General features: G+C 40.4%; 1 protein-coding gene across 1 annotated transcript in view; it reads left to right on the top strand.

Annotated features, from left to right (window-relative positions):
* TXLNG (taxilin gamma) overlaps positions 1 to 17,957 on the top strand; it is a 347,757-nt gene that overhangs the window by 74,854 nt on the left and 254,946 nt on the right. The window contains exon 4 of the mRNA XM_069204538.1: positions 6,640 to 6,810. Within this exon, the coding sequence (XP_069060639.1) occupies positions 6,640 to 6,810 (171 nt within the window). The remainder of the gene's footprint in view (positions 1 to 6,639; positions 6,811 to 17,957) is intronic.

Genomic DNA, 17,957 nt, shown 5'->3' with positions numbered 1-17,957 from the left:
CTTTGATGGGAAACCTTTAGTGAAAAGTGCCACAAGGCCAGTGCCTGTATCCACATGGCTAAAATTTAGTGACGTAGTGAACAGTGGTGTGGGGTGGAGAGTCGTACGGTAGAGGGTTGTGGAGTGGAGTAGCATAGAGTGTCAACATAGAACCATGTATAGTGGAGTGGCATAATGGTATGTTAGAGAAATGCAGGAATATGTATCATGCATTTTACCGGTCGCAAACGGCCCGATTCTGCACGACTGAAAATGCGTTTTGGTATGAATGAATTCCAATTTCCAATTTGGTAACATAAAACTGAATCGCAATTTGGAATTGCGAAAACATATTACGTTGATATTAGGAAGGGGATGTTCAGGACTTCCTAATACCGCAGTTTGCAAGAATGTTTTGACTGCGATGCGGTCACAAAACAGTTGCATTTTACTACCTAGTTCAAGTGGGTAGTAACCCATTGACAAATGGGAAGAGAGCCTCCTTAAAATATTTTTTTAAACTTTCCATCTTTCCTTTTTTAAACCCATCCCGTTTTACTTTAAGGAAAACAGGCTGCATTAAAAGAAAAAAGAAATAGCTTTATTTAAAACCAGTAATAGACATGGTGGTCTGCTGACCTCAGCAGGCCACCATCCGTGTGATTTTTGCATTTACTAATGGGTCGCAAATAGCAACCTACCTCATTATTAATAATGAGTTAGGGCAATTTGCGACCCATTAGCTAACGCTAAATGAAACTCATGGAGTTTATACATTAGAATAGCGATTACCCTATTATGATTCACAGAGAATCGCAATTAGGTAATCGCTATTTGGAATAGTAGTACATCTGCCCATGGAGTCAACAAGGTTTACAGCCTCAGTGGGCTTGTCTGCATGCATGAGGATTTACCATGGGGGGGGAAAGATTAACCTTTTCATCAACTGATTGGAGAACCTTACATCACAACCATACACGGGTAAATCAGTAAATATAGAGTGTTGACAAAGGGAACTACAAATCGTAGGATTCACATGTCACCCATGCCGGTAGGCATTTTTTAACAGTGCTTGGTCAAGGGGTAGGGCAGACACTCAGGATTCATAATGTAACACAGTGGTTAGGGTTGATTTTACTATCAATAATGTATTTCTACCCCAACAAATCGTCTTGACCAAAATTAGAAAAACATAACTTTCTAACCTGTACCATGCAGTTTGCATGCAGCTGTTTGATGGCAGTTCATAGCTCACTGTGCTAGATTATGAATGAATTGCACCGTAACAAAAGGAGCTCTGTGACAAGGGCAGTATGCCACTGAGCTATGCACATAAAATACTGCTCTGTGATCTGCATATACACATTCTTTGAGTTCTCATGAGTCACAACTGGCACTAGACAAAACCCCATCTTTTTCCAGCAGGTACCTTAATCACAACATATTGGCACCTTTATTGTTACCTGAAAGCAACTGGATTTTTGGGGAACTCTGCAGTGCTTTCACAACTGCTGCACTGCAACAAAATCGCCCTCCACCACCCCTGCACAAAAGCACATCACCACCCTTCCAAGGTAGCGCTTGATGCCCAGTATTGATGCCAGTCTCGTTCCGAAGTCAATGACGAATCAATGGATCTTTATAATGATGATTAATAGTTTGTTGTGATTTGTTTCTCTTTGTCCTAATTTATTTTGTTGGCTCTTTCCTGACCTTGAAGTAAAACAATATGGAAGACTCATTCTCTTAATTTAATGCCCGAGTGAAGTGTTTCTTCTGCATCATCAGATCAATTAAAAGTAAATAGCCTCGACTCCTTGTTTCACAGTGCAGTTTTGATTTCTCTTCAGCTGTTCCTTCCCTTTTTCCTGCGTCTTGAGTCTTTCAGCCCCTGGGAGCCCAGTGATTGCTCTAAATTGGACAAGCTAACAAATAACGAACTCCTGTGTTTAACACCACGGGGACATACACATATTTAGTATATACCGGCATGCCCTGTGTGCCACGGGCCAAAGTGGATAATTACTGCAAGACACTACAAAAGCTGTTCAGGCTTACCTGTAATGTCTGTCTTTCGTCCTGGGAACATAGATGGCAGGGGCCAAGAGGCAAAGGGCAGGACACAGGAGGCGAAGGGCAGGATCCACGAGGTTAAAGGCAGCAAGCAGGATCCAAACCGCAGCAAACAGAGGTGAAAGGCAGCAGTGGAAAAGTGCCACTAACTCCAAAGTAGTGGACATTCTGGAGCTTTTTGAAGCAAAAATCGGCGGCATTTCCATCTCCTTCAGCTGCTATGATTTGTTAAACGTCATAGCTCATGGTGCAGGCTCATGATTGGCTGCTATGCTCGTATCTGCCAATCAGAGAACTCCATTACAAATGGCTGTGGAAAGGAAAGGAAATTAACATACTTTCAATGTCGGAAAGTACACAAGGGATGGTGAAGCATTCAGACGAAGTGTGCGCCCCCCCCCCCCCAAGGAGTATATTCTCTATACTTCCTCATTTGACTGCTCTCTCAGGCCCATTCTGCACCTGCGACCCTTAAACCATTACATTATTTCCGAACACTCATGGTAACTCTCTGAAACTTGATTCCCCTCCTAAAACAGGGCGACTTCATGATCTCCCTCTATCTAAAGTACACTTTCTTCTACATACCCATCTACCTTGCAAATATCTGTTATTTGTGGTTGCTGGAAATCCCTCCCAATTCAAAGGTCTTCCCTTCTGGGTCACCCTGGCTCCAAGGGTCTTCACAAAGTGCTTAGTTGTAGTAGCAGCACATCTCAAAGGCAAAACATACACTTATTCCCTTACCTAGGTGACTGGCTCATCAAAGCCAGCACGTTGGCACAATGCCAATGTCACACTCGGATGACAGTGGACCTTCAGCACAAGTTAGGTTTCACACTCAACTTTCTCAAATCCCATCTTCAACCTCTGTCGATACAACCCTATCTTGGAGCTATACTCAATACACAATTGCGGAAAGCTTTCCCCAGTCCAGCTCATTTTCACAACTTCCAGTCTCCTCCCTCAGTTTTGAGGGAGCTCTTCATACAGTCGGGTCTGTGATGTGCCTGTTAGAGATGATGGCCTTCTGTATTGCCATTCATTGTTCCCCATGCCAGACTTCACATGCATCCCCTACAGCACTGTCTGTTTCGTCAGTGGACTCAATCATGGGGTAACTTGCAAGATCTAGTGTTGTTACACAGGCATACTCCCCGTACTCTGCAATGGTGGTACACCACCAACCTATTGAAAGGACAACCTTTTCTGAACCCTGTGCCCCAGATCATTCTGATGACAGATGACTCACACACAGGCTGGGGTGCTCACCTTCAAAAGCTTTCAGTACATGGACAATCCCTACACATTAACTTCCTAGAGCTTCATGCAGTTTTTCTAGCGCTGAAAGCATTCTTTCATCACCTCTCTCACAAAGTTGTCCTAGCCCACACAGACAACATGACAGCAATGTACTACCTTCAGAAACAGAAGGGGACACGATCACTCCAATTGTCACAACTTTCTTGGACAATGTGGTAATGGGCTCTCCACTGTAGGAAAGTGCCCTCTTTTTGGCACGGTTTGGGCTAACCACTGAACAATATAGGCTAAAGTTCAGGGAGACCAAAAAGGAGTCCTCCCAGGAGTGGATCTTTTTTTTTTTTTTTTTTTTTTGTGGACTGTTCTGTTAAGGCTCTGGAAAGCTGGTTGCATGGGAGCAAAGTGAGTGACTACTAGGACTTCTTCAAAATGCGCTCTCTCTGAATCAAATTGTTTAATTGCATTACTGATCAGCTGCATCAATACCTGGTGGGCTCTGATTTGACCCCTCCTTAAGAATTGGGAGAGAATGCAGACAGGTGGGTCCGCACCGGGGTGAGTAGAAAAACTCAGAGGGGTGTCCACAAGAAGAAGGAAGCAGGTAAGCATCAGGACAACGGTGGGGACAAAAACAAACTAAAAGAGTCATCATTATGCCCACAAAACTCTTCTGGGGGTGGGACTAAATCCTCTTCCTCATCCTTTAGGAAACCTTGGTGCTTCATGTGTAAGCATAAAGGCCATATGGCAGGTGACAGCACCTGTCCTAAGAAAGGCACCAAGCCCCCTACCACTACTAATACCACTTCTAACCCTAGTGACCCTACCAATAACAATAGTAGTGGTAATAGTAATAACAGTAGTCAGTCAGAAAGTGTAGCTGGGCTCACCTTGGGAACTGTAGTGGGGTCTGGGCTAGTCAGGGAGACCACGGAAGCTGTGTTGGTCTCTGATGGTGGCATTGACCTTGTCACCTTTGCTTCCTGTCCCCTTAAAATGGGTAAGTACAGACAGCATCCCTTAATAAATGGTGTTGAGGCAAAGGCCTAGAGGGACACAGGGGCCGGTGTCACTATGGTGACTGAAAAACTGGTGTCACCTGAACAATACCGACTTGATCACACGTCCCAAGTGACTGATGCTGACAATAACACTTCGTGCCACCCCATGGCAGCTATTGAGGGGGGGGAGTGGTTTACTGGCCCTAAAAAGGTTGTAGTGTCTTCTGATCTACCTGTAGAGTGCCTGCTAGATAATGCCTTAAGTCTGCAGCTTGGGCTGAAGTGGAGTTCGAGGCCCAAGCAGCAATGCTGGGCATCCCTGGGCATATTTTTGGCCTGACCTGAGCACAGGCCAAAAAGGAACAGGAATCCCTGGAGCTGGAGCAATGGCCCAGGAGGCTCCTAAAAAGAAGGGCAGGCAGGGTAAAAAGTTACCCCCTGCTTAAGCCGCCACTGAAGATTCTACTCCTAAGGGAGCTGAATCTACTCCTTGGGTGGAACCAACGCCAGAGGAGATCAAAGCTGACACAGCTGAGCTCTTGGATTCAAAGGGGCCCACCAGGGAGGAACTCTGCATGGAACAGCAAACCTGTCCCACACTGGAGAGTTTAAGGCAGCAAGCTGCAGCACAAGAGGCAGGGGATGTCAGTGGTACCGATAAAGTATACTGGGATAACAGCCTCTTTTACTCAGAAGCAAGGGACCGTAAACCTGGTGCCACCAGGAGACTGGTCATCCCTTTGAAGTTTGGGACGTTCCTGTTAACCCCAGCACATACCCCTTGCAGTCCACTTGGGGGCAAAGCAAGACTTAAGACAGGCTTGTCCCTCACTTTCACTGGCCCTACATGTCTGAAGACACCAAGGAGTTTTGTCGCTCCTGTGGCACCTCAAAGGGCTCCTTAATCCCACTTCCAGTGGTTAGGGTAACCTTTGAGAGGGTTGGGGTAGATATTGTTGCCCCCCCTGGACCCTCCCACAGCCTCTGGAAACATAATCATACTGGTGGTGGATCATGCCACCAGGTATCCAGAGGCCATTCCTCTTGGTGTCCACTACAGCCCCTGCAGTGATCAAAGGCCCTCCTGGGAATCTTCTCCAGGGTTGGTTTTTTCCTAAAGAGGTGGTATCAGACAGAGCTGCAAACTCCATGTCTGCTTACATTAAAGCCATGTGGAAGGAGTGTGGTGTCACTTATAAATTCACCACTCCTTAAAATCCTCAGACCAATGGTTTGGTTGTATCAGAACTCTCAATGGCATGATAGTGGGACTTTCAGAACAACTCAGAAGGCGATGGGATGTCCTGTTACCTTGCCTTCTCTTTGCCTATAGGGCGGTTCCTTAAAAGAGAGTGGGCTACAGCTTTGAACTTTTGTTTGGACACCATGTTAGGGGTCCCCTTGCTCTTGTGAAGGAAGGCTGGGGACAACCTCTCAAGCCTCCAAAACAGGACATTGTGGACTGTGTTTTGGGCCTAAGATCTAGAAGATCTTCTCTGTGAACACTGATTAGAAAGCCTCCTGAGGGGTTGGTAGAATGATGTAGTTAAGTGGATTTTGGAGGGAAATTCCTGTGACTAAAAAGACCATTTCTGGCTTCCTGGATTTTCTTTTCTTTAAAGTTGCACCAAAAATTACATCTTTGGGAATGTTCACATGATCTTTCACTGAAGATAGTCTGTTAACAACCATAGGGTCTAGGTCAAAGAAGTGTGGGTTAGGTGTGATTCCTAAGCTTTCTTCACTTGTACATTGCAACGAGTATCTATGGTAAATCGGAATATATATTTAAGAATATAATATCCCTATATTTTCAGATTGCCCTCATTAATCTTCTTAACTTTTTTGGTCAAATGAAAACTGAAGTGGTAACAAACTATGCCAATCGGTGAATGTGTGTATTACCTCTTTTGTTGTGACCGGTGAAAAGATGGTTAGGTTTTATTCAGAGTGTGGCATCTAATCTTTCTAGTGAAATTGCTTATCCTCTATTCAGAATAAAGCTATGGAAGTTGGGGAAATATCAAAACTGTGTGGGCTATTAACATCGCTAAGGTATATTCCTTGGAGAGAAAAAAAACTGCTGTATGTATACCTTGTGCTTCCACTTTGGCTATAATCACCTTTGCACGTGTGACCTTCGTAAAACCGATTACTAATTTCTTAATCTATATTTGATGATTGCCTCGTGTCTTAAAGTAAATGAAAATATTTTATTATTCAGTGGTAGTCCGTGGTGCCGTTTTGCGTGACACTCCTGAGGATATAACTTGCTTTGCTTAGTTGAGAAGTAATTGTTCTGGCTTTCTTCTTCAAACTTCAGTTGGAGGAAAGCAGAAACGTGCAGAAGCAGATGAAGATACTGCAGAAGAAACAAGCCCAGGTTATGAAAGAAAAAGTGCATTTGCAGAGTGAAAACAGCAAAGCAATTCTAGCAAGAAGCAAACTGGAATCACTATGTCGGGAGCTCCAACGTCACAACAAAACTTTGAAGGTCAGTGTCTTGGCATTGACGCAGTCTTTGCAATCACACATTGACTGTTTAATTTGCAATGGTTTTTCCATTTCACCTAGCCATGATTACTCCAGTAGTGTTAGTTGAAGCAACAATGCTAGCTAATTGAATCAGTAAGGTTTATGGCCATTTGCATTTGTATAGGTTCTCTTTTTGCTTGACGGATACAAATATTTTGTTATGTGAGCTACTTATACAAACATCCGTCTCGAAAATGCTAACTGTTGCATGCACAATATTGCTAAATTAGCTGTATTACCGAATTGACTTTCGAAAGTGCTCTTTTGTGCGCTCAGACTAACACAGTAACTGAATTTTGTGCATAAATAATTTGAGCTTTTTTTTAATGAAAATAAATGACTTCCCATTACAATTGGATTAAAGATTTATTTTCCAGTTCATGTCAACAGTCTTTGCATTTATCGAAATTTTGACCTTGTCCTGGTCAGCTTTTTTCACAGAATTAAGTGATTTTAACGTTTCGTTTGAAAAGATTGAGATAAGTATTCTATAGTACCTACACACTGTATGTGTTTATCTATTAAAAAATTAGTAAACGATTTTACTAGTCAAAGTAATGTATAATTAGTTTAAATCTTTAGTTATAAATGGGGAAACTAGAACAAGCCTTGAGAAAGCCAATAGGGCTGGGTGTGGCAAGGTGTTGCAGTGATTAGTTCAATTTTTTTGCAAGCATATGCCACAAAAGTAAAAATATGGGAGTGAGTTTGGGAGGAGATGCTAAAATGAAAGCAAGGCAGCTGTGTGCGTGCCTTAACATTTATTAATTAAAACAAAAGCAACCATTGCATATAATTATACTAGAGTAGTACTGGTAATTCAAGGCAGAACACATATAGCATACTTTATTTTGAATGCCCCTTACAGTAAAATATGGTTATTACTGGCATAAAGAAAAGGAAATATTAGCTTTGAAATACTGTAAACTACAGACTTTGTTTAAATGCACAAGGATGGCTAACAAAATAAAAATGATAGCGAATGAAAAGAAAAAAACATTGGCAAGTAACTTCGCTCACCATATCCCAGGCAACCTAATGCACGTCTTTTTTAGACAGATGTTCACATGGCAAAAAAGTCTGTCACCCACAGTGCAAGAGAGCAAGTGCCTCAAGTGGGCTGGCCTATTGCCTTGCATTGTATGCTTGTGGTGGGCGAAAACAAAACATGAATGGCAATTGATCAGAGATATGTATGAAGATGGCTGACCCAAAGACTTTTTTTTTTTTTTTTTTTACATTATCTGAAACTGGCGTGACAGCTTAACATCTCAAAACCAGACCTAAGTATGCTTTTAGCCATTTGGCTCTAGATGTTTTTAAAGTAAATCAATAAAACTTTATTCGGTCACATTTGACCATAAACGCATCAGCTAAAGCAACCTTGCATGATTTTTAAAACACAGATAACACACAACATAATAATATCCATTAGTTAAAATATAAATCACAAGTTTAAAATGGACATTTTATCATCTCAGATTCATTACAATTTGCAGCCAAACAAATCTAAAACGAACCCTCATATCTCCTAATGGCCCTAGCACTCCTTAAAAAATATCACAATGGCTATACTAATTTTTGTTTCTATTTGTTAAAGACAAGCAAATGCACTCTTGTAATGTCTTATATTTGCTGTTTGCAAACATGGTAATAAAATCCTCCTACGTGGATTATGAAACAACGGGCAGAACTGAATGAAGTGCAAAGTGCTCTGAGGTGTGCAATTATCACAATGACAATTCTCCAGTGTTTTAAACCAAGTTCTTGAGATTGGAAAAGCGCATAAAAAATGTACTGTGTTCAACCTGAATCTAGTTAACTAAAACCTGTGCTGAGGATTTAAAAAAAAAAAAAGAAAAAGGTCTGGGTTCGTCCAACGAGGTCAAGTCATACCTATGTAATCCCTCACCATCTGCATATTCCCCACTCTTGGCAGTCTCCTGTCTTGCGGATGCACCTTAGAGTGTTTTTGCCCTTTCTTTAAAGGCTGGGATAACTAGAACAGGATTTGTAAACAAATCACCATCTGCCATGACAATTCTTGTAAACACAAGTTCCAGTGTTAGCCAGATCCTTAACCATAAAGTTATAGGGGCAATCTGACCATATCTTCCCAAAAATTCAGGCCAAGTTCCTGATGTACAATAAATGAAGCTGTAGTGCGCGGGGTTTGCAAGATACAGCAAATAAAACGATTTTCCCCTACCTGGAGACAACTAGGTTTTGTATAGCCCCTGCCCCATAGAGCCCAACCAATACACATTTACTGTTATATAGAAGTAGCAATTATTTTATCTATTTGACGCCTAACCTGGATGAGAAACGAAAAATTGCTTCCATCGGACACTGCAACTGAGTTTTCCTAATTTTAAGTAAGTGAGCCCACATTAGGTGAGTATCAACACGAATACCAAGGTAATTAAAGTTTAGTACTCTATTTATCCTAACCCCCACCACTACATGTGTCCTCGACTTTGTCATTTTGTGACTCATGATCATCGTAAAGGAGTTGGTGACGTTAACCATAAGATCTAAATAAATTCCCAGTGAAAGATGTGAACAATTCCAATAATCTCTGCAGACCATATGACATTTGGGCAATAAGAACCACATCATCCACATGGAGAAGACCCTGTATTCGGCGGCTCCCTGCCTTCGGCAGATCTAAACATTTGTGGATAAATATACCTCCAACTCATTGATAGATAATAAAAAGAGAAAAGGGCTAATTGACCCTCTTGTCTGCCCCCACCCCTTTCCAATTTGTCCTACTTGGGTCAGTACATCCTCCATTTTTCCCAAACCGAATTTTAATACTGCTATTAGAGTACAGTCTCTTCATTATATCAATTAAAACCACCTCCACCCCCATGGACTCCAACATTATCCACAACTTTGCCCTATCCCTATTTACATTGTCAAACGCACAGGAGAGGTCCATAAATTCTAGATGCAGAGCACCTCCCCTGACACCAACGTACTCGCCTACCAGGAGGGTTAAATTCAAAGGTTGCTCCACCACACCTACTCTTGGGTGAAATCCATACAGTACTGGAGTAAGAATATTCTGCTGTTCTGCCTAAACCTCTAGGCGTATTAGCAGAACTCGGCCCAAAACTTTAGATTTAGTATCCAATAAAGAAATCGGTCTAGAACAGGCAGGATCGGTTTTATTTTCCTTTTTAAAAATGGGGATTACCACTGCCTCTTGCCAAGAGGAGGGCAACAGGCTGCATATCGCTGCCTTCAAAACGTTTATTAGCAAGGGGCCCCCATGATTCAGTATTAGTCTTAAACAGATTCATCTGGGCCTGCAGCTTTATTAGAAGACCATTTTCTAATGGCCAACATTAACTCCTTGCAATCTATAGAGTTAACTTAATACCACCCCCAGGAACTGATAATGTTACCATCCGCTGATGTAGCCAAATCAGCATATCCTGGCCAGCAACCTGGCCAAGCAAATTTGTATAATGTGCCACCCATGCTTCTGCTGGAATAAAACATTCAATCCCAGTCGATTTATGTTCCACAAAAAATGGATGATTAATGACTTTCAAAAAACAGGCGTGATCCCTCGCTTTCATGGCTCCCTCTAATTCTTCCCAGGCCGCTTTCTGAATATCTGCTTTTCTTGAAGCCAGGATGTCCTTGTAAGCCTTCCTAGCCCGTTTAATCTCACCCTTATCCCTTGGAACTACCTTGAGGGTTTTCTGGAGCACCTGATGAGCCACCCTGCCAGCCTTATCAAACCAGGCACAGTAATTATTATCAGCCTTCCCCTTTTATATATCAAATAACTTTGAGACCTTGCCACAGATGGAGGAAAAACCCTTGATAATTGTAGACTGGTCAGCTTCCGGATTAAGACAAACGGCTATAGCCACTTCTTCCCCCTGTGCCAAATTCTGAAAAATCTCCTTCCCCTTCAATTTATCCCATTTCCTCTTCAGATCTCCATTACCTGAAACAGTCAAAATGCCCTCAGATCTCTCCTGCGCTCTATCATGACTTAGCTCCATTTGCAATTCCAGGGCGCTATGATCACTCATACAATTTGTCCTGAAAACAAAATCTTTCACTTGCTGCAATAATTCTGTCGTAACAATAATGTGGTCAGTGGTACTAGGTTTACCATGGTATGGAAGGGTGGGGGTGTTGCACACAGGCTAAAATAGAGATCTGAGGCAAATGCCAAATTACGTTTCATAAGCATATTATTTAGCACCTCCCCATATGCATTATGCTGAAAATGTGAAATCAGATTGCCTTTAGGAATAGTCAACGTACAAACTGATGTATTGCAGAATTTACAAAACTTTAAGTTAAAATACCTTGCCCATAATAACAGTTCCTGATAGTTTAAATTGGTGAATAACTTTTCAAGGACGTCATCCAACTCTTCCACCACCTCCGATAAAGTATAATCCAAGATCGTATAATAATTCACAATAACCAATTTCCTGAAGGCTTTCGATGACACCTGAAGAACTTGAAACCAACTGGAGGTGTAAAGATGTGACACTGTAATGCCGGGCAGACTGACCGAAAACAAAACGGCTAAACCCCTGCTTTGCATGACCCGTAGGCGATGCTACTGCAGGGGAGCAATAGGAGTCATAACCATGAATAATAGATACTGCCCATGTTTCCTGTAAATATTTCTTTAAAAATGCAGACCAATCTGGGTTATCCAATTTAGACTTCACCCTTGCAGTATTCCAAGATACAATACTTAAAAACTTATCACCCTTACTTTACTCTCACCAGATTTATCTTCTGTCAGCGGGAAGACCAGGGACCTTTCCACCCTTCAACCATTAGGTTATTATCCACCCCTCCCTATCCTTGCTAGACTAAATCTCAGACCCAAACTGTCAATCCACACTTTCCAAACCCATAAGTGTTACAAATCGGTTCTGAGTAGTAACACAGGGCCCCCATGGTTGTGTTTCCCCTCTAACTTTAACCTGAGATGATAATGGGTGTGGTAAAACCCTAAGGGGAGAGTCTAAATACGATCTAATGCAACTTGTATATGTGAGAGGCCATTTAATAATGCTGCTACTACAGGGCTCACTCGGCCACTCGCATTGGCGAGTCTTATTTGAGCAGATCGCGATATTTTTAATACTTACTCGTCCCTTCTGGCGAGTTGACACTAAACAGGTGTTCTGTTCAGTTGAAAAGCGGAGAGGCAATAAAAGATGCATTTAAATCTTGTTCTTATTTAACTTTTGCTCTGTGTTCAGACAGAGAGCAAAATTCAGTTTTTCTTACAATAAATTTTCCCTCTGAGTGCAGAGTTCCAGGACTTTGTAAGGTGAACTATGTGACCTGCTGCTTAGAATATAAAATGAAAGGATATAGGGTGTCAGGGTTTTCCTAATACACAACATTTAAATGACTAACTCAACTGTGCAAATATTTTAAAATATATTTCTGTAGTTGTGAAAGCCCAGAAAATGAATGAGTGGGAGAGGTGGAAAAGCGTAAGCAAATATCCCTGACCAACTGATCCATAACGCATTGCCCTTGGACAGAGGGTGTGGGTAACTGGACGCGAAGTTTTGGCATTTTGCGTTTTCTTTTGTTGCGAATAGGTCTATTTTTGGTGTTCCCCAGCGTAGAAAGTAATCTTGTAGGATCTGGGGACAAAGTAGCTGGCTTCAATCGCAAAATGGATTTTTTAAATGTGCCAAATGTAAAGCATGTAAAAATGGTGAAAACATTAAGAGTATCCAGCACGGAGACAGAACTATTCACACCATAAAAGGCAGATACGACTGCAGGAGTGAATATGTCATTTACATTTTAAAATGCAGTTGTCCCAAGATATATGTTGGTAGTACTAAACTCCAAGTGCACAAAAGAATACTCCAACATTTGAGGGCGATAACCAACAAAGACGATTCATACCCTGTTGCTAGACATGTACATGAGTTCCATGCAGGACGAATGGAAAGTATCAAATATAGTGTAATTGACGGAATAAAAAAAGATGTACGTGGAGGGGACAGGGAGAAAAACCTGAGAAAGTTGGAATCAGATATATTTTGACACTTGATTCTAGAGAGCCAGTAGGATTAAACTCTAGTGAAGAATTATATATTCATTTGAACTAAGTGGGTTCCTTATTCAGTATATTCTTTCATTTAGGCCTTTTTAGTCACATGTTCTGTCTGTTGATACACACATTTTTTTCTGCATGAGACATATGGTACCAATTCATAAAAATTAAAAATTAAAAATTAAGATTTTCTTTACTGTCGTGAAAACAATGGTACCAGAATATTCCACAGGTTTAAGTACATAGTTATTGCTATTGTGTTATATCATGGTCGTTGCAGTATTTATATGTGTTTCCAACATGTTTAACGATTCTTCTAAGATTTTTCCATGGTTACATAGTATAGTATAGCTTTGTTTTTGTTGTTGGTAAATCGTTGATTAAGGTATGCAATTAATCTTTGAATTATGCTTAGTTAATAACTAGTATGAGAGTTTCAATTCAATTTCTTTTTGTTATCTTTGCCTACATATTTGCTTCTATTTACTACTTAGATTAGATTCGTTTTTGGATAAGAACAAGGTTTTCATAGACATAACATGTAAAATAGGAGGTAAAATTCATAGGCATTTATTTATATGTGCATGTATACATGTTTTTGCAATTAGGCGTAATGATGGATGTTGTAAATATTATATGTTTAACTATCAGTATTTTTGTTACTTTGTTGCTTTAAGAAATGCACTTGTATTTAAATGGGGCAAAAATGGCGGCCCACACAGGTTGAGAAAGGCGGAGACGCCGAAACGCGTTCCTGTTTGTTTGTATTAAACCTTAGATCTGCACATTCACGGAGTGCCGGTTGCCTTATTAAAAAATAAGGTTGTGTTTTTATGTCAGACGTGGTGGCGCGCGTCTTATCCAGGCACCATTGGCGATTAGGAGCAGCAAGGGAATTGCCGAAGTTAAGTGTTTCTAAATTAACCTCGCTGCCCCCGTAATGGATTTTCACTGAGAGAGACCTTCATACCGTTCCCGACAGTCTACGCGGAGTCGGAGGACACCGGAGTCGACAGTCGAGTTGTACGGTAAGCAAAAGGTTCTCGTTTAGTTTCATAAATATTTTCTTCAAAACGGAGCCAAGCGCCGAGCAGAGATCAAGAGTTATCTGCATTTTACATGGCGCGTGAATGCTGAAAGAAAACGATATTAGTACAAGTGTTTACAAAGGATCGGCAACAATGTATCTATGTTCATTTGGGAAAACAGACTATTCAAAGACACGAAAAGCCGTATAACAGTGTTGGGGAAACACGAACTTTTGAGTTATCACGAACTGAACGCAGCATAATTATTTTTCAATATAAACAAAGTACTGTTTTCAGACGGACTTCAAAGCTTATTTAACCATGGAATAGTGTGTAGATTGGAGTACGGACCGGTGGTGTTCACAAGGGATTGGCAACATTATACCCAGGCGCACATTGACAACAGATTTTCTAAAGATATGAGAAGTCATAAAAAGACTTTTTGGAAAACGCGAATGTTTTAGTCATTATGAAATGAGCGTGGCATGTCCGTTTTCAAGAGAAACCTACATCAAGACGAGAGTAGCCCCATAATATATATTTTTTGCCTAATGCGAAGATTTTTTGTCATCATGAATTCAGTGTGATGCGCCTTTGTGCATAAAAGCGATGTACGGTTCTGTGATCAACATTAGAGTATAAGTAATTTATTGGAGGATCGAAAGGTATTTTTTGGATATAGACATTCATATTACATATACACACAAAATAATGGCTAACAAAACTACAAATGTCTATGAAAACAGAAAATTAAGAGCAGAATTAGCCTTTGCTAAATGTACTAACAATGGGAATGATCAATCAACCAGGGGGGACTCCCCAGCAGCAAGCACAGACATTTATGGGGCATTTAAAGAACTAGAAAAATTGAAAAAGAAAGAACTAAGCAAATGGTGGGAATGTGAGTCTCTTAATAAGTACTTGGAAGTGGATAGAGTACCCAGGGGCTTAAGAATTTTTATTATGCCTAATTATGATGACTCAAATCCTGATCTTAAGGAATGGGCAGCTCACAATGCTGCAAGCTCTGCAGGAATGATGAGAATATTAATCAAGTATGCACAAATCGAGAGAGAGACAGTTATAGAACAAATCAATAGTGTTACTAAGCGAATTGAAGCTTTTTCAGACAAAAAGTTAGTTGAATCTTTGAGTAATGCCATGGAAGAGCGATTGAGCAAGATCGAGGAAGAGATCATTTCCAAGAAATCACGGAAATTCAACAGAGACGCATTTGATTATGAGACGGGACAAATTTACACATTTGCGAGGTAATTTGATTATTGGAGACAATTGAAAGTGAAGGAATCAGCAAGCCAAATTCAAAGCACTGCACGAAGGACATCCAATGTAGGCATTAGTGAGAGTTCTGATACAGATTTTGAAGAAACATCAAGAACAAAGTCACACACCACATTACAAGAAGAGTTTGATTTTTTAAGGAAGGATCGGAGAACAAATCACAGACCATGGGGAGGAGGAACTCGAATAAGAGGAAGAGGCAGAGGCAGAAAAGACGAGGGGGCAAAAGAAAACCACAGCGACGAGGGAAGCAAGATGACTCGCAGCAGCAAACGGTACTAACTGACAATAAAACTGTGGTTAATCTATCAGACATACAATTGGACCAGGAGGACAAAGTTAATTTATCGTTAGGCCTTTCGTACTGCCAACCCAGTGATTTTGATTATGTGCAAAGCCGTATAGACTTGTTTCTGTTTATACGTAAATTAAAATTGTCAAAAATCCATCAAGCGAAGTGTAAAAAAGTAACAACACAAGGGGAGTGTACAGAAGAAATCAGTTATAACACACAAAGACTAATCAGTCATAATCTAACAATTGAGGATGTGTCACTAATGAGAGAACTTTGGGAATTGGAAGATAGCACAATGGGTGAAATTAATGAAGAACAGATGTTAGACAGATTGGAATCAGAAGGAATATGTCTTAACAAAGATGGAGCATCAGGTCTGAAACCAAAGTCAAAAACTGTCCCATCACCCAGTGGAGATATGATTGACCAATTTTCAGAGACTGTGACTAAAGAATTGAAAATTTTGAGAGCCAGAACTTGGAGCGCATTCAACAACAAAAAGGGTGGATATTATAAAACATTAGATAAACTTTCCAATAACCCAGACATTGTAGTAAGAGGCTCCGATAAAGGAGGGAATATAGTGATCTGGTCAACAAAACAATACATGGATGAAGCATACAAACAATTGAATGACAACAAATGTTATAGAAGGATTGACCTTGATCACGTTGAGAGTGTTAAAATACAATTTGATTCAGAATTGATACAATGGCGTGACAAAGGTCTCATCAGTCAACAAGAATACAGTTTTTTGAAAGTAGACTTTCCCAAGTTACCTGTATTTTACCTGATACCGAAGATCCACAAAGATGTACACAAACCCCCTGGGCGACCTATAGTGTCCATTAAAGGAAGTTTGTTTGAAACCGTATCACAATACATAGACAAGTTTTTACAGCCACTAGTTAGAAATCTATCTTCCTATCTGCGAGATAGTGGTGATTTTCTGAGGAGGATTTTTGATGTTGGCTGGGACAATGAATACTTGTTGATGACACTTGATGTTACAGCATTATATACAAGTATCCCACATGAATTGGGAATCCAGGCAGTAGAATATTTTTTGAAAATAAGATCAATTAGTTTTTACCACCATAGCAAAATGCTGAGCCAAATGATAAGATGGTGTCTACAACATAACATGTTTTTCTTCAATAATGAGATATTTGAGCAGGTATGCGGTACAGCAATGGGAACATGCTTTGCTCCAAGTTATGCCAACTTATTCATGGGGTGGTGGGAAGAACAAATACTTAACAACTTCCCGCTAGATAAATGGAATGATAACATCGTTCTGTGGCTCAGATATATCGATGATATTTTCATAATTTGGAAGGGTGATCGAGGTACTGCTAGCAATTTTATCAAAGAAATAAATATTAATCATTGTAATTTGAAATTCACGGGGAAAATTGACAACCATGAGATTGAATTCTTAGACATCAGAGTATTCATTGAAAATAACAAAATTGAGACAACATTGTTTAGGAAAGCCACAGCAGGGAATAGTATCCTGCATGCTAAAAGTCACCATCCTCAACCTCTGAAGAATAACATTCCTTTTGGAGAATTTTTGAGAGCCAAGAGAATTTGCAGTAAAGAAAGTGATTATTTAAAAGTACAAGACAACATGATTGACAGATTAAAACAGAGAGGATACTCCAGTGAGTTATTACAACACAGTGCAGTTAGAGTCAAATCCAGGTCCAGAGATCAGTTGCTATTTGCTTCAGAACAAAGCAGTAAAGGTGGAAAGAAAAATAGCAATACACATGATGATACTGCTAATGTTAGATACATAACCACGTTTAATAGGGCTCATGAATCCATCAGAAAGATTTTACAGAAACATTGGCACATGCTAAAAAGTGATCCTGTGATAGGCACTAATTTGAATAACAGGCCTACAATAACATATAGAAAAGGGACGTCAATGAGAAATGTCCTTGTGAAAAGCGATGTGAGACAGGGGAAGACTATGCAAAGTAGCTGGCTTCAATCGCAAAATGGATTTTTTAAATGTGCCAAATGTAAAGCATGTAAAATTGGTGAAAACATTAAGAGTATCCAGCAAGGAGACAGAACTATTCACACCATAAAAGGCAGATACGACTGCAGGAGTGAATATGTCATTTACATTTTAAAATGCAGTTGTCCCAAGATATATGTTGGTAGTACTAAACTCCAAGTGCACAAAAGAATACTCCAACATTTGAGGGCGATAACCAACAAAGACGATTCATACCCTGTTGCTAGACATGTACATGAGTTCCATGCAGGACGAATGGAAAGTATCAAATATAGTGTAATTGACGGAATAAAAAAAGATGTACGTGGAGGGGACAGGGAGAAAAACCTGAGAAAGTTGGAATCCAGATATATTTTGACACTTGATTCTAGAGAGC

This window comes from Pleurodeles waltl, chromosome 8 (assembly GCF_031143425.1).
Source record: "Pleurodeles waltl isolate 20211129_DDA chromosome 8, aPleWal1.hap1.20221129, whole genome shotgun sequence".
Classification (NCBI taxonomy): Eukaryota; Metazoa; Chordata; class Amphibia; order Caudata; family Salamandridae; genus Pleurodeles; species Pleurodeles waltl.
The sequence above is the reverse complement of the archived record's forward strand: the minus strand, read 5'-3'. Positions and strand labels throughout refer to the sequence as shown.